This window comes from Musa acuminata, chromosome BXJ3-9, assembly GCF_036884655.1.
Source record: "Musa acuminata AAA Group cultivar baxijiao chromosome BXJ3-9, Cavendish_Baxijiao_AAA, whole genome shotgun sequence".
Taxonomy (NCBI): Eukaryota; Viridiplantae; Streptophyta; class Magnoliopsida; order Zingiberales; family Musaceae; genus Musa; species Musa acuminata.
Genome location: NC_088357.1, coordinates 13,322,037 through 13,341,684, shown reverse-complemented (window position 1 = coordinate 13,341,684; position 19,648 = coordinate 13,322,037). Strand labels below are relative to the sequence as shown.

The window sequence follows — 19,648 nt, the reverse complement described above, 5'->3', positions numbered from 1 at the left end:
TATTGTCCACACATCCTAAATAGGGGCTGTAGTATAAGGAGGAGAGGGAGAGAGAAGAATAGGAGGTGATAGCTTAAAAAAACCTAGCCCATGACCCTTTGGTTCCCTCCTATTTATAGAAGCATCATATTTGTTGAATCTTAGATTTTGATAATAAAACCAATTGATAATATTATGATCTAATCTACGTTTTGAGTGACGTAGGACTAGCTTCGATCAGGAGAGGCAAATTGATTATAGCAGGAAGAATAAGAAGTTGGGCCAGAATTAAACATGTCAGAAGATTAGATGTTAGACCGGAGGAATGATGGACGTGTCGGTAGAAGGCTTCGTATCATGAGTTCGGGCATCGGGCCAAGAAGATCGAACATTGCGCCAAGGAGATCAAATGTTACGAGAAGACAATATGTTGATTAGGCAATACGTTGAGGGAGAGGACAATGTGCCAAAGGGTCAGACAAAGCACCGGATGAACCAATGACATGTCGGACAAATTAATATTCTTGCTTGTAATAATTTGTCTAGATCGTAGTAGTTTTAGTTGTAATTGAGTTGGTTTAGAATGTAATTAGGCCAATCAAATTAGGGGCCAACTGGGCTTAAAGTGAGATTGTTTTGGGTCAAAAAAAAATGTCCATTTAGTGACCCAAAAGTTCGGTCAAGTGCTAGCACCGCCGGTCCAGCTGGTGACATCACTAGTGGTTTGAGTTTGAGGATCTAATCGGGATTGAATTTGGTTTAAAGAAGGCAAGATGTTTGAATCATCAAGTACAAATTTGGGATTAGATTTTGTTAATACAAATTCTGGTCCAAATGGATTCGGATCCAAATGGAGGTTCTTTCGGTGTCGTCGAATCGAAGGCATCCCAGTCGTCGAATCGAAGGCATCCCAACAAATGCTCCTCTCCTCTGATGAGCAAGTTAATTTTTGAGTTTGGGCTATTCAGTCTAATCGAATAGCTCTGATGAGAAGAAATGACCACACCTAGAGAACCCCTTTTATAGGTGAAAATATCATTGATAATTATTGGGGTGATTGCATATTGACTGGCTCAATCCAAACTTGGGCAATCACCGTGTTAACCTACTAATCACTCACATGTGGTTGATGTAATTTGGAGCGATTGACGAGACTATAAATTGTCATATGATGACAGGTTGACAACATATTACCATATGACAATGAGGCGTCAATCATGTCATTTACCACCTACCAGATTTGAATGCTAAAATAACTAATTAGATCGATATCTTATTGAGACCGATATCTATAAACTAATAAATATAAAAGCAAATCTCTCATGATCATATACGACTATTCTTGAAATGATCCTTGGTAGAGATGTCAGGCATGTAATGTAGATAGTGGAATTATGCATCCACCATACAACTCATGTACACAGATAAAAATGTCTCACTTACACAAAATGATACACCTATTCAAGCTTACATACATGTATATAGTACCAATAAGTTCTGTAATCAAATGATACACTAGTATTTCCTATAGCTAAATGTCATTTTGCTGCAAAACTCTGCTTCAAGCTGCATGCTAGGCAAATGCATGTATTATTTTTTTGACAACATCATACAAGCATTTATGTACATGTGACACGGCAATGCATGGTTGCAAGGATCACATATCTGACGAGAAAAATTGAAGCTTAGAGAACTGCACCAAGGTATTGCAGTGGGTGTCGAACAAACTGTAGCAAGGTCTCTGCAGAGAAAACATTTGCCTGGTCTTTTCATCGAAACTTCTCTTGAAGTGACTGTAGATTACCCAACCCGTTCATAACCAACCTCGTAGATCATATGTATCGATGATTATTTTTACTGAAGTGGATTAGTGATGAAAGGATGCAAATGAGGCATCATCAAATTGGCCTCTCCAGGGATTGCCACTATTGGACCCACTACAAGCTTCCGTTCGCACTGACAAACTTGTCAGGTTACCATCCAAACTCATCTGCTGGACTTCCGCTGCCGATAGTATCTTAATGCTCTGAACACAGCTAACAAATTCCCTGTAGCCAGATAGAAGTAGCAGTTACTTCAGTGCGCGACAAAACACTTAGAAATTGAACTAATAAAGGAATTGCTAATAGTGTGAGCTTACTCCCAAGGATCATCACCAACAAGTAAGATATCATTTTCATGATCCACATAGACCAACTTCCAATCGGTTCTGTATGTATCTTCTAGTTGCCCTTCAATCCCAAACATACGTGCAAGATCACGTCGAAGGTCGTCATAACCCTTGTAACGGGTCACATCAATACACCTTCCAACAGAACCACGCTTTTGAACCTTCAGTCAAAACATATAACTAGTATCATGAGAATATTCAACATTATAAACAATTGTGACAATACAGCTGCACTTCACACCATAGAAAAGGAAATTGCAACGGGGAAAATAGGCAGCATAGTAGGAGTTGCAACTCAAATGATGTGCCTTTTATTTCTTCATCAAATGTTACCAGCTATATTTTGCTACCTTAGAAGTCCTAATTAATATATCATAGCCCAAGTAAACCAAGTTAGAAGGCAGTTTAATTATCTAGACTGATCCAGTCTTTTAAGCAATCATTTGTGGTAAAATAAATCAGTTTTCAGATGATTTCTAGGAATATCTAGAAAAAAAGGTAATTTCTTCATATACTAAGATTTATGCATTAATATATACTTACATATACATATATATATACATATACATATACATATACATATACATATACATATACATACACATATATACATATATATACATATATATACATATATATATATACATATATATACATATATATATATACATATATATATATATACATATATATACATATATATATATATATACATATACATATACATACACATATATATATATATATATATATATACATATACATACACACACATATATATATATACATATATATACATATATATATATACATATATATATATATATACATATATATACATATATATATATATATATATACATATATATATATATATATACATATATAACCCATGTAGTTGATTGATTAAGTATTGAGAAGAGCCAGCAAACCTTAGTGTATGTTCGCATTCGTGGTGGTGGTGGTGGTTGGTTAGCCCACACTCCCCTATTAAGGACACCCTCGGTGACCACAACATCAGTTGAACACCCAGGTTTGAAGGACATGTCTGGCACACCAAATGATTGGGAACTTATATCTGCAGTGGATAACTCCGTATCAATGTCTTTCTGCTGGCCATATCCAGAAACCAGGTTCTGTATATCTTTTCTTGTGCCCAAGCCTCTTGAGAGCAGGGTATCTGGCATTGTTCCAAGAAGAAAATTGTCCCTGTGATCTTGACCATTACCATCCAGACAATGAGAGGGCAATGATACACCATCATGCCCACTACCTTCTAAACAAAAAGAAGTTGTAGAAGAAGCATCTAACTGATCAGTTACAGCCAGCTGATTGGGCATCTGCATGGATTCTTTTATGTTGAACTGCTCATGCTTGGCCATCAGTTGTGTCTTTCCTTGAAGTTCCGGAAGCATATTATCCAAAACTGGTGCAACTGTTTCTTCAACCAAAACCTTTTGTCCTTGCTGGACCTTACTGTGTAAGCTCAATGAATCAATGTTACTGTTAGTTGAAGGAAAGTTTGATGAACATGGAACATTGGTCCCACTGAGCGAAGACTGAGTTCTGAGAAGCAGAGGAGACTTTTGGCTATCCAGGGCAATGCTTTTGTGTGCTTGATGCAGTTGATCTGATTGAAGCGGTAAAAGATTGGAGCCATCGAGCTGCTGTTGGAAATCTTGGAAGTGTTGATTTTGCTGGGTCAGTTGCTGTGATAATTGAGATTGCAATGGTGGACTGAGCTGAGAGAGTAGCTGTTGCTGCTGAAGCTTTTGCAACATCTGCATCTGAATCTGTGGCTGCATTATATGCTGCAATTGGTCTTGCTGCTTCTGCAAGAGAGAACGTTGGCATTCTAATGGTTGTTGAACTGGCAATATCTGAGGCAACGGAGACTGACTGAGAGAGCCCATACTTGAGAGACAAGAGCCCTGCAATCCTTGCTGTTGTAGATGAGATGGCTGCAAATATTGACTTGATGAATGAGTTTGAAGTCCAATCTGTCCATTGCATGTCTGTTGTTGCATAAGCTGCTGGTCTGTGGCTTCTTGATTAGCAACAGGTCTAAGTTGCTGAGGTTGAGACTGTTGTAGCTGCCCTGGTTGTTGAAATTGTTGCTGCTGCAGATTGATAGATTTTTGTTGCAGTGGTGATGATTGCAGCTGATGTTGCATAGAAACGGAAGATTGTGTCAGCAAGTGTGGTTGCTGCTGCAGTTGATGAGGCAGTTGCAAAGTTTGATTCAGTTGTTGTGCTTGAGGACTTGACTTGGAATTAAAACTTGGCCCAGATGCAGCAGGTGTTTGAAAACTTAGCATTTTAGTTGGATCTTCTGTGACTACACCATCCTGTGTAGCTGATGCAACCATTGGAGAAAAGCACGCTGGTTGGGTAGCTGATGCCATTAGATGACGATTTTGTTGCACAGCCATCCACTGAACCAGGCTTAATCCTGGAAAGATTGCACTCTGACTGTCTTTTATGCTAAAGTCATCATTCAGCCATGGCATCACCCTATGCAAACCATTTCCAACTTCATACTCATCTGCAAAGTAAACAACGTTTAGCATATAAGCCAAGGAACAAAAGGATGATATTTGATGTGTCTTATAGAATAGCACGACATAATCCTAAGATTTTCCATGTTACACCAGCAATGCTTAGCCCTAATGCATCTAACTAGAATGGTTTTGTTGTCATGTTTTGTCAGAAGTAACATCTATACCTAAGTGACCTGGTCAAGCAGACATGCATGTTCAAAATTGTAAAGTTCTCACTAAAACTGGAACTCAAAAAATCCTATGCTAGTCCTTTGTTCTTCTTCTTTACTCTTCCAATAAATTGATGTGTTATCTATTGATCTTTCTAAAACGTTAAAATTTACAAAATGTTCTATGTAAAATGTGTCATTCAGAAAACTTTTTCTTTTGCAGAAAATGTGGTTCAATAAATAAAAGAGTGAGAAGAGCTCCTGGCCTCGATAAGATACATGAGGTATAGGGCTCATGATAACACGGCCTTGATTAATAACCTGGATTATACTGGTCACTAATCTTCATTTTACAATGACAATTGTTCTTTCTAGGAGATTAAAGGACTTCTATAGCCAATTGAAGAATTCTTTTTCAATGATGCAAATATAGCTACTTTTTCTTCACCAGGTAAGGAAATATATTTCAATCTTAATTGCACTAAACATGAGCAAAATTGGGGAAGTTTCAAGCATAGTTTGGCTAAATTGAGGGGGAAGGGGGAGGTGAATTATGACAATTATGGGCCCTGCCTACCAGCGAAAGAACCAAACAAAATGTTAGCTGCATGACCAAGGTTCAAAATTGAACATTTAAGTTTCTTCAAAAGTATCAATCTAAGACATTTAACTGTGGCAACTACCCAACATTCTCCCTTAGAAATAATTTCAAAAAACAAATGGGCATCAAGATATTCTTCAATCCTTAGATTCAACACTAATTAGCATTACTGACCAAAAAAATTGTTCTAAGATATACTCTTGCTAAACAATATATGAAAATAATATAGTACTTTTACTATTCAATTCAGCATCGTTTGATCAATATCTCAAGATATCAGCAGAGACATAAATCATAGTGAATTAGTGGGTTATGTCATAATCATGACAATATTATAATACAACAAACCAACAGAAGAGTCAGATTAGCCAAGCATACTGTCAAGTGCCTAAAATGCCTAAAAGACATCATGGTCATGACTTCATAAATGATATTGGACAAGATGGTAGCTAAAATTCATGATTACATTTCTATGTAACTTGCCTACCTGGGACTCCTGGCGATGTTGCAAAATTGGGCCTCAAGTATGGGGGTGGACACATATAGAAAGGAGTCACCACAGGTTCAATTTCCCATATTGACACTCGGGTCCGTCTCTCAGTCGCTGTTGATTCATCCCATCCAACCTGTCAATTAAAAGCTTACTGAGATATCATTTATAACATTGCTAGAGCAAAAATATATATATTCTCCAGAAGGACTTGTATGAACACATGGATATTGTCGATAAAGTTTCTTTTCTTTTAAGTGTGTCCTGTCGCAGATCAAAAGAATTGATCATGAGATATGTATTGACCTGGAGATTGCGCCACTGTGAGTTTTTCCACCGCACAGGATCTAAATCACTGATGCCTGTAATAGTGCCCATATATCTCCGGACTCCAGAGTCCTCAGTCTCAAACATCATCCTGAATCGCATGCCAAGAGACACCTGGGTATATATTGCCTTGTTGTACTTAGCCAACGGGATAACAAATTCTGAGCGGCTCGCCCTATTTTACAATGGGAATTCCATTAATATGCCAAACTGCAAGGAGATGATAAAATGTGTTTCATAGACACCAGGAAACCTGAAATACCTTGGGTTGTAAAAAATAGTAAATGGGCTATTATTGGTAGCAGCATGAGCAGCAGCAGCTAGGATTCCAATGTGCATGCTGTCACTAGATAAGACAGAAGATGATAGAGCATGCTGTTGTCTATTTGCACGCCTTATACCCAATAAAAGCTGTGACTTCTCATCTCTGAAAAGCAAGACAATTTTTCCCATCTTGTTCATGATTCAATATATACATTGAACATAAACATTTCCTATCAAATTTATCTTTCTACCGTATAAAGAGAACGGAGTCACCAGCAGAAAGTCTTTTTGTGCTAACAAACACACTCCATCCTGTTGTCAGTAAATGCCTTTTCGGTTGACCTGCAATTTTGTCAGTGCTGGAAATCAAACCAAGCAGACAACTAAAAAGGACTAAACAACTATCAGAGTTAAAAACATCACCATAAAGCTTTCATATGCACTGAGATGCACCTGCCTGGGCAGACAACTTATTGAATATAGACACTCTTTAAAAGCAATCTCAGTGAGTGCCCAACCTATACTCTTGCAAGAACCGACTTCTTCTTCTTCTTCTTTTTTTTTTTACTCAAAATGATGGGATTAACATAACACATCATGCTGCGTTCTACCAGTGATGCGAGAAATATCAAATTCTATCAAATACATTACAAGAAGCATATATCTGCAATTATAATCTAGCAAAGATTAGCAACACACAATGCTACAGCCTACAAACTTCTTTTGATGTCTAAAACTTGCAAGTGTCCAATTTTTCAGCAATTAACAAACTTAAGGCAGTTAAGATGACATAGACATCTGTTATTAAACTTGTAACAAATAACAAACCTTGGTACATGTTTAATAACAGATAGATCTGTATGTGAGAAAGAAAGATGGGGGCAGCAAGGAGGGAGGGAAACGATCAGGGGAGCAAACAAAAATGACCAAATAAACATGCAGTTGTTTTAATGAACTTCACATTTGCATCTCATAATTGCAAAGAAATTGACTGGTGATACACAACAAAGGAGCTCAAGCAACAGACATCTCATGACAACAAAAACAAGAAGTGATGAAACTTTGCAGAGAATGGTGGTTGTAAACCATTGGAATTTAGCCTCATAAGCATGGAATTATTAAGCTCAATATTAAATGAAACTCCAGGTATGATACGGAACACAAGAATCATTTGAAAAGAATTTTTTTTAAAAAAAATCCTGAAAGGTTAAACATGCTATTGCTCACCAACTAAAATGTGTTGTCAAATTTTAAGCTTCACATTCACAAAGAACATGCTCAACTAAAAAACTGAGTATCCCTGGGGGAAGGGGAGATGTTTGACCATGTGTTATAATTTGGTAAAAGGTTTATGGAAGCATTCATAAATGTTGGTAATTGATGATGTCACACAACCTCTGATCTTTGGTCTATAGTAACACAGAATTGCAGTGGAGGCAGGCACCAAGATGAAGATCACCAACCACTATATAGACCAATAACTTAAGAAATCCCAACAAAGCAGGTCTTCGACTCTGGAGCAAATGCAGATCTTTGAATGATGGGGGAGAGTGAACAAAACTTACATCATAGCATTACCTCGTACCCGGTCTATCATGTGAATAAAAATCTTAAGAGAAGCCCTATACCTTTACTAGGAAATTCTGGATAAGATGAGACTCTCCCTCTTGGGGTGATCCAAAGCAACAATAAATCACTTGTAATGATAAAGATTGATAATCATGGACAATGACAAGCCAATATGTGGAGTCAGAATAACTGTAGGCAGAATCTGTTAGTGGGTATTTTAGGGTAGATAAGTTCAATAATGACTACATAACTTAGATAATCATCTTCCGTATCTAATATATATTTCACTGTACTTACATAGTGAGCACTGATTGCAAAAATGAACCAACAAAAAGACAAGGAAGGTAGAGGTTCATACCACGATATATGTGTCGAAATGTCCATGAGACGTCATGCAAATCCTTGGCCACCAATTCTTGAGCTGGCGGTTGCATTGTGAAATCCTACCCAAATGTTATCCTTGTAAGACAAGCAAAGTCTACATCTGAATTTTAAACACTAAGAAGGAAGCTTGACAACCACAGATAAAGTCAACGTACTAGAGCTGGAAATATCTTTTCAGCAGCACGGCGGGGTACTGAAAATCCACCATGGGTACTTGTATCACTCGCTGTAAGTGTTTTGCAAAAGAACTCAGCTGGTTGCTTGTTCTGTTTGAGGCCTATTTCAGATGCCAGCATTGCTTCTCTATCATACTATTTCAAAGTTGTGTCATTTTATACATATCAACATGCAAAACAAAATAAAACCATAATAGCAAAGATAAAAAAGGCTGATACTGCAAGCTACTATCATCAAGAAATTGTGCTGCCTCCAAACCTACTTTGTTGACAGGTTGAAGAGTCATTTGAGCATAAACCTCATCTGTTTCAGCATCAGCCTGAAAAAAGATGCACTAGCATAAAACTTTGACAAAATATAAAGCACAATAAGGAAGGCAAGAGAATCTCTCTGCAAAACATACATGCATGGTGACATCAAGAAGCACACAAATCAGCTTGGATGGCAGTGAGGGATAATTTGGAATGCCATCAATCTCCTTCTGCATCGTGGCTGCGACCTGATATTGCCATGATACCATGATGTCATTCACAGACACAATTAGATAGATTCAGATCCAGACCACGAGAGGACGGACCTGTTCACTGTGGCCCTGAGGAAAGTAGACCACTAGGCTGCCGACTGGTGGCAAAGATACCAGTGGTCCAGCACAAGCATGCCATAGCTCAGAATCAATTCTTTTCTTTTCTCCTGCTTCACACACGGTAGCGCAAACAATCATCGGATACCGAAAGGTAAAATACGTGAGCACAACAAGTCGCAACTTCTACACTGATGAGTGGATACTCTAATAAGCATAGATGTGCATATATTCTGCAATAATATATTTAAAAAGGCAGTTCTGCAGCCTTCCGGCCTCGCTTGAGCTTCTTAAATGCCTGGATCTCAACCGCTCTGGGTGACCAATGAGTGCTTCACAATGCTATCATCAAATCCAACAACCAATTTGAGCCAGAGAGTGAAGAAGATGAACAGCGAGGCATCAAAAGATCGACATGAGACGACGCAGATAACGAAGAAGAAGACGAAGAAGAGGAAGACAGAAAACTTAGCAGCACCAGATTTTGAGAGAAACGAAAACAAGTGGCAGCGAAAATAGTAAATGGAATTCAAACTGAGACGACAACTCCAAATCACCGAACAGAGACATCTAAAGCCTGCGGTGCTACAAGCCAAAACTGGTAGAGGCAGAATCATTAGCAAACGACAAGTGCACCTTCCACTGGAGTCCCCGCGAATCCGCAGGCCGTGGGAACCTTCATCTGGGGCGGTCTGTTCCAAGAGCCACTCTTCCGATCTGAGATGCTCGAGCAGGAAAGCTCCTTTCTCGCTCCGTCCCCAGCCGCTCTCTCCCTTTATGGGCAAGAAAGCTTCCACCTTTCCGCCACCCTCCCTTTATAGCTTAAAGGCGACCTCCGCTCCATAGAAAACTCCCCGCAGTGCGATTGCGCCGCATAAGATCCATCAAAAAAGCAACCTTTTTCTCGTCGCCGTACCGAGAAGCTCCACCTGCACGAGCACCCCGAAACTACACAGTCCTCCCCTCCCCTCTTCCTTTGGTACCAAACCCCACCTGCCGGTCCCGGTCCAGCTAGTTCAGGCAGCGAGTAGGCTTCGGAGGACAGGGGAGGGAAGAGGGGTCGCGTCTGCTGCTGCTGCTTGGGTCGCGGCGACGAGGGAAGGGGAGACCGGAGAGGCGCCGGTAAACGAGGAAGCGGTGGGTTTCGCTGGGGTTCCGTGCGCTGCTGGTTCGGGTTGGGGGCGACACGAAAGGGATGGGGAGAGAGAAAGAGAGAGAGAGCGAGAGAAGGTACGATGGAAGCATCGCCGTCTTCTCCATCTTTTTAATGGAATAAAAATAATAATTAATAATTAACATTAAACACTAATTTTTTATAAAAAAAATATTTATAAATTATTTTAGACTTACTATATTTATTTTAAAATAGATATGTGAGTATATAAATGTGATTTTTTTGTTTATTTTATTTGGCTTCCCGTAAAACGGTGCGTGGAAACCGGAGGAGCAAATTGACTTTGATGTCCCTACAAGAATACTGCTTTTACAAGTATGCCACCACTGCCCGACCAAATTTTGATATAACCCTTCAAATATTAAAAATATGTCATATACATTTAATATATTAATATTACGTTTTAAAAAAATCATTACTAACTAACTCTTGTTAAAAAAGAAATACTCGTCTCAGTTAGTTTAAGTGTAAGTATTTAATTTAGAAGCACATCGGGTTTCCTATTTATTATACATTATGGTGGGCGGGGAAACGGGGGAAACGAAGGCCGGGCGAAGCGGGCGTCGGGTGGTCCGACCGACGTGGGAGTGGCGTGGGAGGAGGGCGCAGCTTTTGTCGGACGCCGACGCGGAGGCGTACTCCTCCACCCCCGGCTTTTAATGAGAGCCAGGGCCCACCTCCCACTACCCCTGCGGGACAGAAGGGGGGGTAGTTTCGTCCCTACGGCCGTAGGTTTAAGAGCTCGGTTCCCCGTGCGGCCACGCGCGGGGGAGGGGTGGGGCGTTGCGGCGCGCGGCCGTCGCCCTCGGAACCCGCGCGCGCTTCTCATCTCTCTTCCTCCTTCCTCCTCCGTCCGTCCTCACCTGGGAACGGATGCGACGTCGGTAGCGGTCAACACGAAGGGCGCGGATGGAGTGATACGGCAGGGAAACAGCGACGCAGAGGACGGCTTGTACCGATTGGATGCACCGATTAGTTGTTTAATCCATGCTCTTGCTCCTAATAGTGCCTATGAAGAAGACGTAGGTGGGCAGGCAACGTTGTGTGGGAGATTGAGATTGATCACTTTGATTGTTTATGCATATGCTTTGTACGGAGATGCTCGAAGAGTAATCAATTAAGAACATCAGAGATTAGGGATGGGGGAGGTTCATTAGTGTTCCCCATAGATCGATATGCTATCACTTGTTGCCTACTCAACTATGCATGTGTAGGATTGTATTGAGTGCGTTGTACAGCTTTGTCTTACGTTACAACTACAAGATGCATCGCTTCCATCATCTCTTTAATTAATTTCGTTAGTACATTATATTCATTCATTAAGGATTAAAGATTTAAAATTAATTTTAAAGATGTCAGTTAATTTAAATAAGAAGAATAAAGTATGGAGATAAAATTCCATCAAAAGAAAAACGAATGGGAATGATGAGGCTCGAAGAAATGCAAAAAATCACAATCCACCACCAATGATTCCTACAGCTTCCCAGGATGATGTTATTATTATTATTATTATTTTTGGGTGAGAAAAGGACTGGGATCGGGGGATCCAAGCCGCAACGTTCGTGATAAGATCCAAGCCGCGGTGTTCATCATGGCATCATCATCGCCTTGTCGGCAATTATTGTAGCGTAATCTTCATGCGACTGTGGGAATGGGATGTCACGAGGGGCGGGCACAGATCATTGGGGCCCGGGTGTGGGGGCCGAGGGTCCCACCTTGCCAGGCCCACGTCCCTCTTGCGGGACCCGCTCCCACATGTGGTACAGAAAGGACGGGGGAACCAGAACGGGCCCCACCAAGCCGCGCAGATAGATAGATATATGGTTCGAACCACAAAAAAACAATCTCTTTGTATTTCTTCTTTTTCCCGGATTGATTTCGATCCGATTCGAGCAGCTATTTGAATAATTATAATTAATGTATCCGCAACCGTGTCTACTGTTTGCCACTGATTGCATCCGTCTCTCGTCACTGAATCGTGTTTTCCACTTAACAATCGATAGGGACTTGGGAACTGCTCCGAGGGGTCTTACAAAATGAATTATGTACAACGATAATACTAATTCACTAATATTGACATCTTAAATATGGAGTTATTCAGCTCTATCCAAGTTTCTCCATGAACTAATTAATTAATGAATTAATCGATGTACCGTTCGATCGACTTCGATCTATGGATCATCGATGACCCATACCGAACAACATAGGATGGAATTACAAATTCTGGATCTACCAAGCTATTAGAAGACATGGAAATAAAAAAAAAAGAAACTAGTCAAAGGAATGAATAAATTTACTCTGGCATTTTAGAATGATGTGAAGGAGGAGCAAATGGGGCCTGAAACTTTTGCTTTTGCCCTTCTCTTTCCGGGAAGGAGGTGGCCCGTTTAACCATCTAAAGTTAACTGCATCATGTGTCAAAAACATTTACATTTATGTTGATATGACAAAAAATGAATCACCTTAAAGTGTGTCGCAAGCATTGGGATATCAGCAACAGAAAGTTCTCTTAATAACGAGCAATTAATCATTGGGCTGTCCTACAAGTCGTGTCCGGTTGCAAAAGAAACACAGTGTTACTTGCTGTCTGCTCAATCTGCCACTATATTCTCTATGCTTATTTGCAGCAAAACTCTTTTTAAGTTTGGCATTGGCATTGGCGTTGGCATTATGGCTTTCGCTCGGTTGGTCACTTCATTTCTGCCTTTGTGATGGTGGGTCGGTCACTTCATTGCAGCTTTTGCCAGCTAAGTCTGGATTCTTGTTCCACGTCAGCTTCACATCCATTTCTCGGTCTCCGACTTGCTGCCACCGTCCATCCGTGTCGTATCGGAATCGGTGTGACTTTGACCTGTACACATTGCTAAAGTTGTTACGAGGAATTTGACCTGGGTGACGTGTTGGTGTCGATGGCCAACACGGTGGAGCTCTAGCTTCACACGAACGATCAATGTGATCGACACAATGGAGCCATATATCCGATGACTCGTTACCACCTTAACATCGCACGGGTACACCAAGTGAAGCTAGTTGTGCCCGATAGATGACACGTGGAGGAAAAATTATGCACTCTTGAGTTTTGACTTAGGCTAATGATAGTCACAAATGAATCCTACTTACTTTCTCATTATTACACAAATTATATAATAAATGAATGTAACGGCTCCTAACGCCCACCATTAAAAAAATTCGAACAATCAAAAAGATTGGAACAATCAACTTCAAATCAACTTGAGATCTCAACTCATTGAACATATCTTGAGATCAACTCAAAAAGAGAACCAGAGTGACTCCAAATCAACTTCCGATTGGAACAATCAAAAACCACCTTAACATAACAAAAAAACAAGTTCAAGTTGATTTAAATGCTTAACCTCCGGGTACTAGAAAGATAACAAGTTACATCATTGTAGATCTTTAAACTGACAATCTCTCCTTTTAGATAAAGAGTTAATGATAACAAGATCAAATCAAAATTATTGCGCCAGTTACTCACATAGTTTGAATGATTATGGTGATAAACGTGAATAACACTTTACATGGCATAAAGCTACAAAATTGAGGTCAGGATCCAGTCTTTCAATTGAACGTGTAATAGTTTAGTGTGGTTTTGGTACAAATCCATCAACGGCAAAGTTTCGGGTGGCTGCTGGTAGTGCCAATCGAATTCCATCAAGTTCAGGCTTTGCAACTATTTGGCAACCAAGGCGAGACCTGCATACGATGCTCAGCAAATTAGTCGTGATCCAACGGTAAAGGCTCTTAAATATTTAAAGACATGTACACACGTCTCAGTTAGGCCAAAAGCAAGGTCCAGCATATCATTTTCTTCATCCGTCGGATCTTCTAATTTGTTGTAGTAGTTGACATCCTGCCAATAAGTCATAGTCAGGAAGTGCCACAAGGACTTAAGAGCTTCTAATTGAAATGTATTAGACAGAGGACCTCATGGCATACCATCACAATCACATGACATGTGGAACACGCAAGAGAACCCTCACATGCCCCTAGCATCATAAGCATAAATCAACAGCCAAAGTTAACTCTGCATGAACTCTGTATAATACAACACTAAATAGAAAGACAGCTTAACCAAACTTGTAAGCGTTTGCATCTGACATCAACAGGTGAAGCAGAAGAGCTTCTCATTATCCATTAAAAGAGGGATATAAAGAATTTATGGATGGGCCTCATGCAAGATGGTGACAAGATTGACCTTGCACGTCAGCCACATGAACCACATTTTAAGACGGTGCTCAATGAGGAAACTATGTGGAGATAATACTATCGTCTGAGAATGCTAACCTTCAAGTTCGATGTCATTCTCGTGAGCGGCTTCAAGCATTGACATTCCAACAGGAACCTTGATAACCTTTTCCTCACCATCCTTATCAAGGAAAGTCACAGATATCCTGGGCAGTTACCAAAAGCATAATGAAGAAAGCACCACTTCAATGGCATTGTAACCAATCACACAAATATTATAAAAGCATAAAGGAAAAATATCACAGTTCTTTTTTCTACTTTCGGAATGAAGATTAAGGGGTAAAAACAGGATACAGCAAGAGCTATCCAAGATATTGAGATAAAAAAAATCAACAACTATTTCTCAATATTCGGGAGCTCAAATGGATTGTATTGCTAAAGAATGTTTATGACCATCCGTCAATAGTGCAGAATGCTCAAAAAGAGCGATTCATCATAATATGACTAACAAACAAAAAAGCATAAGATGATGGTAACCTAATTCATGGATACAAGAAAATTTTCCACCTAAAAATAGTAAAGTGAGAGGTGTTTGGTTAAGTAAAGAATGTGAATGTACAATTAGACAGATAATAATCAAATTAACTCAAAGTTTCCGTCAATGCAAAACAAAATGTTGCCATTTTAGAAACTTTATGGAAAAAAAAAGAAAACAACTACTTATTTGAAAAATCAGTTCTTCGCTTCAATATTATGCAGTCAGATAACATATATCAAATCTGTGACAAGTCTTAAGATAGGATGCGTGACATATGAGCCTAAAAGACATCGGTAGTGTCAATAACAGTTTGACCTAAATATTCAGTATCAACAATATTTAAAAAAAACCTACCGGGAAATGAAAATGATTATAAAAACATAATAAAATAACTGAACCTCCAAAAGCAATCATAACAACTCTCAACGGTAAAGTGCATTTGAGCAGTTTGAAGTGCACAAAACATATTCATTACTAGTGACCAAACCATGCGCATTTCACAAGAATCAAAAGATTCAGAATGCAACTAAAGCATTAAGAGCATACGTTTCTTTATCTTTTCCATCCCCCTCAGTAGTTTGACCATTGGCTGCGTTAGAAAAACAAAATTTTCCCTGAAAATCAACATCATAAAGGTCATCAATTTTCAACTATTATCTTAAATAAGGAGCTTGAAGAACAGTCAGTCAGCTTTCTAAATATAGAAACTCAATCCAAATATGGTTTGATACACATGAAAGGGCCCTTGGATTAAAAACTATGGATAACCAGATGTATAATAGAGTTGTATGCAATATTGTGCGACTGATGTATGGATTGTTTGAGACACAGCTATGGTTGATCAATTAGATAAGAAACTTTGGTCTGAACGAAGCGTATTTTGTGATTAATGAAATTGTCTATGGAATGTGCCTCGAGTATTCTTCATGTAAGATTGATCAAAGATCTAGAATACGTAGTTTTGTTTTTTCTCTCAAATTCTTTGAGACCGTAAAAGAAAACAGAAGATGTTTACACGCAAAAAAAAAAAAGAGATTCATGCAGATAATTAATGTATCAGTGAGGGTGCAATTGAGACTCAAGCTTTTGCACTTTGTTGTAGAAAAGATAAAAAAAGATTGTGCATATTAAGTAACATGGACCCACAATGACTAGATAACAAAATCAACACAAAAAATTGAATAAGAAAATATTTCATTTGCTTGCAACAATATCAGGCAGATTACTATGATACAAAGGTTGACAAGAGTCATGGACAAGAATATACAGTGCAAAAAGGTAGCTTCTAAAGAATAGGCATATCCGCGAAGCATTCAAGATATTGCAAATGTTATTTACGAATAACAAACACCAGTATGCAGCAAAAGTCTGGCATCTCAAAAAAAAAAAAAAATCCTAATAGTACATACTACATACCAATCTTTGCTTCAAAATATTACACACCAATCTGTATATTTTTAAAATGAAATACTCCAAAAAAACCAAGATTAGAATCACAGATGTTCAACAGTTTGGTGGATCCACACCATAGACCTAATCCTATGCACCAACAGTATCCTGGACCACTAGGTGCTAACCCAGTCTAAGAATTTAATACAAAGTCGCTTCCAGTTTTTGGATGATGAAGATATCACTTATCTGCACAAATGTATATATATATATATATATATATATATATATATATATATATATATATATATATATATATATATATATATATATATATATATATATATATATATATATATATAATGCTGTAAAAATCTTGCTATCTTTAGAACAGAAGCATTTTGATGCACCTCAACTTCCATTTAATACTGAGGAATACTCAAAAGATATCTTGTAGTTTGTGAACTACAAGATGATAAGTATCATACTATGTATGAATATGAGAATAATAAAATTATCCTACCTAAAGCAACCTACAACTCTCTAAACTTTGTTTGCACAATATCTATAATGCTATTATATGTTACTATCTAATGTGTGTATACATGGTTGTCCTTGCTAGTAAAGCCTATGTGGCTCAAGACTCATCTATCACCTCAGCAGCAGCCTAGTCACCTAAGCAGCCACCAATAAGAACACTGTGAGGGTTCCATATCTAGATTACTCATTGCCTGAAAAAAATTGACCACTTCAAGATAAATTTGTACCATATAGTAAGTTGACTTTCTTGGAAAATAGAGCGTACCATGGGATATAGGAAAGGGCTAAAAGGCCCTGTTTTCAAGTCTCTTTGAATTGTAGAAATTTGACCTGCAAAGAGAAGATAACTTAGTCATGAGAAAAGAGATAAACTAGAAACAAATATATTTAGTTTTGAGAAAAGCTGAATTGATTTCTAAGATGAATAGTTCCAGGAATTATTGCATACATACAATCATATATATACATGTATATATATGTGTGTATATACATATATACATATGTATATATATATACACACACACATATACATATACATACATATATATACACATAACTATATATAACACGAGGTTGTACTAATAAAAATTTTGGCCACTTCTAGATAGTATCATAAGCTAAGCTTAGAGTAAACACAAGATAGAAACACATCTTCCAACTGCTACGACTCAGATCATTCAATATAACTCAATCGACATCCTCTTACAATTGCCAAATGATGAAATGAGAAGTGGAACAACTGAACAATGCTATACAATTTGATAAATCAAAAGAAGAGGCTGACCTCAGAAAACAGACAAGCTACTCAAAGTTACAATGTTTGAATTAGTCTATGACAATGTCAATCAAAAAAGAAGGAAACTCAACAAGATTAGTAAAAAACAAAAAAAAAAAGGAAATATGCCAATTGAACAATGTGTAAGGATGTAATTGAAGTTCACCTAACAATAAAGCTCATATGAATTTTCAAGGTTAATGCAAACAGCAGGTGTAAACTGATTACATCTGCCTCATTGTTTTGTGATGAGAAGGTAGGAAAATAATCATCAGTAACATAAGTACCATCTAGTTTTATCTAAAGAACAAGATATGAAATGGCATGCTTCATCATACAATATCATGCCTTTACTCCAATTCAAACATAAAAACTACCAATATTATCATTATATTCTAACTAGATAGAGTTAGACTACTTCAAACTAAAAAATAATTATACACGATTACTTAAAAGCCAGTTGATGAGAAGCCTATTTGTGTTAGTATCCACTTGCACTCTTGCATTTTGCATTATTTTCATATTCCAAATTATTTGCTTTTTGCATTTTGCATTATATTCTAACTAGATACAGTTAGACTACAACAAACTAAAAAATAATTATACACGATTACTTAAAAGCCAGTTGATGATAAGCCTATTTGTGTCAGTATCAGCTTGCACTCTTGCACTTTTGCATTATTTTCATATTCCAAATTAAGACGTTTATAAATGTCTGGCTCAAATATATGATAGTTCAAGCTTCATGTCAAGACTCAGATCAGTCATATGTTCAGCGTGTGTATTCCCAAATTTACATAAAATAAGTGCTAAATATACCCTCAAGTAAATCATCAAACAACCTCCACAAACATATCAAAGCTAGATCACTGCCAAAATTGACAAGTTACAAATCTACAGTTCCAACACCTGCTCTGGGCGATACACAAATAACAACACCATCACTATAAACACGTACGCATGTTCGATTCCAACCAAGCCTCAAACACTTGAAAGTAGAGAACTGATTTAGGCATAAAAGTAGCAACCTTGTCTGTACAGTAAAACTTTCAGAAACGAAACAAGAAAACTTAAAACGTTACCTAATCTTGACTCCCTTAATATCCTGGCACCGAGCAGCGAAAGCCTAGAGAGAACCATGATCGAACCTGAAAAAAATATTCATAAATCAACATCAACTTCCAAATAAGGGAAAAAAAAATTCCAAGAGTTTCTCATGACGAGCTAAAAATTAAACCCTAGATGGGGATTGAACAATCTAACCTTATGCCTAAATCTCACTTAATCTGTTTGAATCTTACAATGATATATCTCAGATGCCTTTAGCGTTATAACGGAGTCAAGATAACATCTAAAGCAATAGACAGGTCGCAAACCTCTTTAGGGGTCGGTTCCCCAAGGGCCGGCGGTGGACGAGGACGAAGAGGTGGTCGGAGGGAGGGGACGGCGGCGGCAGTGGAGATCGGCAGGAGCGGGTGTTGGTCGACGGATCAACGCGCATCGAGGCGCCGTCACTGTAAAGGCTTTTGTAGCACGAGATTGGACACACATCGACTTCTCTCTCTTTTTGTGGTGACGGTCATCCACGTTGCAACGAATTAATTCACGACTTGGTGAGGTGGTGCACATTTAGGAGAGTTGTAGCGCAAGTCGGCACACGAAGGATGTTCTGGTGAACCGACTATATATATATATATGTATGTATATATATATATGTATGTATATATATATATATATGTATATATATAATCGATTTAGACTTAATATATGCATAT

The 19,648-nt window shown here is 38.3% G+C and overlaps 2 protein-coding genes across 5 annotated transcripts; both read right to left on the bottom strand.

Moving 5' to 3' along the window:
- Positions 1-1,396: 1,396 nt before the first annotated feature.
- Positions 1,397-10,477, bottom strand: LOC103998292 (auxin response factor 16). 3 transcript variants are annotated; one of them, XM_009419729.3, is made up of 13 exons: positions 9,888-10,477; positions 9,249-9,361; positions 9,075-9,170; positions 8,934-8,990; positions 8,650-8,805; positions 8,469-8,553; positions 6,793-6,883; positions 6,540-6,704; positions 6,257-6,452; positions 5,948-6,086; positions 3,082-4,694; positions 2,120-2,310; positions 1,397-2,027 (listed from the first exon to the last, which is right to left on the bottom strand). In XM_009419729.3, exons 1-13 carry the CDS (start codon positions 9,931-9,933, stop codon positions 1,847-1,849), a joined length of 3,129 nt encoding a protein of 1,042 aa, XP_009418004.2. In that variant the 5' UTR covers positions 9,934-10,477; the 3' UTR covers positions 1,397-1,846. The 3 variants fall into 3 exon arrangements, with proteins under 3 accessions (XP_009418004.2, XP_009418003.2, XP_009418005.2); XM_009419728.3 differs by having other exon boundaries at positions 9,249-9,364; positions 9,888-10,469; XM_009419730.3 differs by lacking the exons at positions 8,934-8,990; positions 9,075-9,170; positions 9,249-9,361; positions 9,888-10,477 and having other exon boundaries at positions 8,469-8,569; positions 8,650-8,788.
- A 3,304-nt stretch (positions 10,478-13,781) lies between these two features.
- On the bottom strand, positions 13,782-19,401 carry LOC135648969 (uncharacterized). 2 transcript variants are annotated; one of them, XM_065167018.1, is made up of 8 exons: positions 19,250-19,401; positions 18,956-19,021; positions 17,364-17,428; positions 15,716-15,783; positions 14,731-14,837; positions 14,371-14,432; positions 14,214-14,296; positions 13,782-14,139 (listed from the first exon to the last, which is right to left on the bottom strand). In XM_065167018.1, exons 2-8 carry the CDS (start codon positions 19,011-19,013, stop codon positions 14,025-14,027), a joined length of 558 nt encoding a protein of 185 aa, XP_065023090.1. In that variant the 5' UTR covers positions 19,014-19,021; positions 19,250-19,401; the 3' UTR covers positions 13,782-14,024. The 2 variants fall into 2 exon arrangements, with proteins under 2 accessions (XP_065023090.1, XP_065023091.1); XM_065167019.1 differs by having other exon boundaries at positions 14,383-14,432.
- Between the last annotated feature and the right edge of the window lie 247 nt (positions 19,402-19,648).

Excerpts from the sequence above, each read along its gene's own strand:
- LOC103998292 (XM_009419728.3), bottom strand. The coding sequence starts at position 9,933 with ATGAAGGTTCCCACGGCCTGCGGATTCGCGGGGACTCCAGTGGAAG. Across the intron at positions 9,171-9,248 it reads CTCAGGGCCACAGTGAACAG|GTCGCAGCCACGATGCAGAA; the intron begins GTCCGTCCTCTC and ends TGGCAATATCAG. Across the intron at positions 4,695-5,947 it reads AACATCGCCAGGAGTCCCAG|ATGAGTATGAAGTTGGAAAT; the intron begins GTAGGCAAGTTA and ends TTTACTTTGCAG.
- LOC135648969 (XM_065167018.1), bottom strand. The coding sequence starts at position 19,013 with ATGGTTCTCTCTAGGCTTTCGCTGCTCGGTGCCAGGATATTAAGGGAG. Across the intron at positions 14,433-14,730 it reads GAATGACATCGAACTTGAAG|GGGCATGTGAGGGTTCTCTT; the intron begins GTTAGCATTCTC and ends TTATGATGCTAG. Across the intron at positions 14,140-14,213 it reads GCTTTTGGCCTAACTGAGAC|GTCTCGCCTTGGTTGCCAAA; the intron begins GTGTGTACATGT and ends CATCGTATGCAG.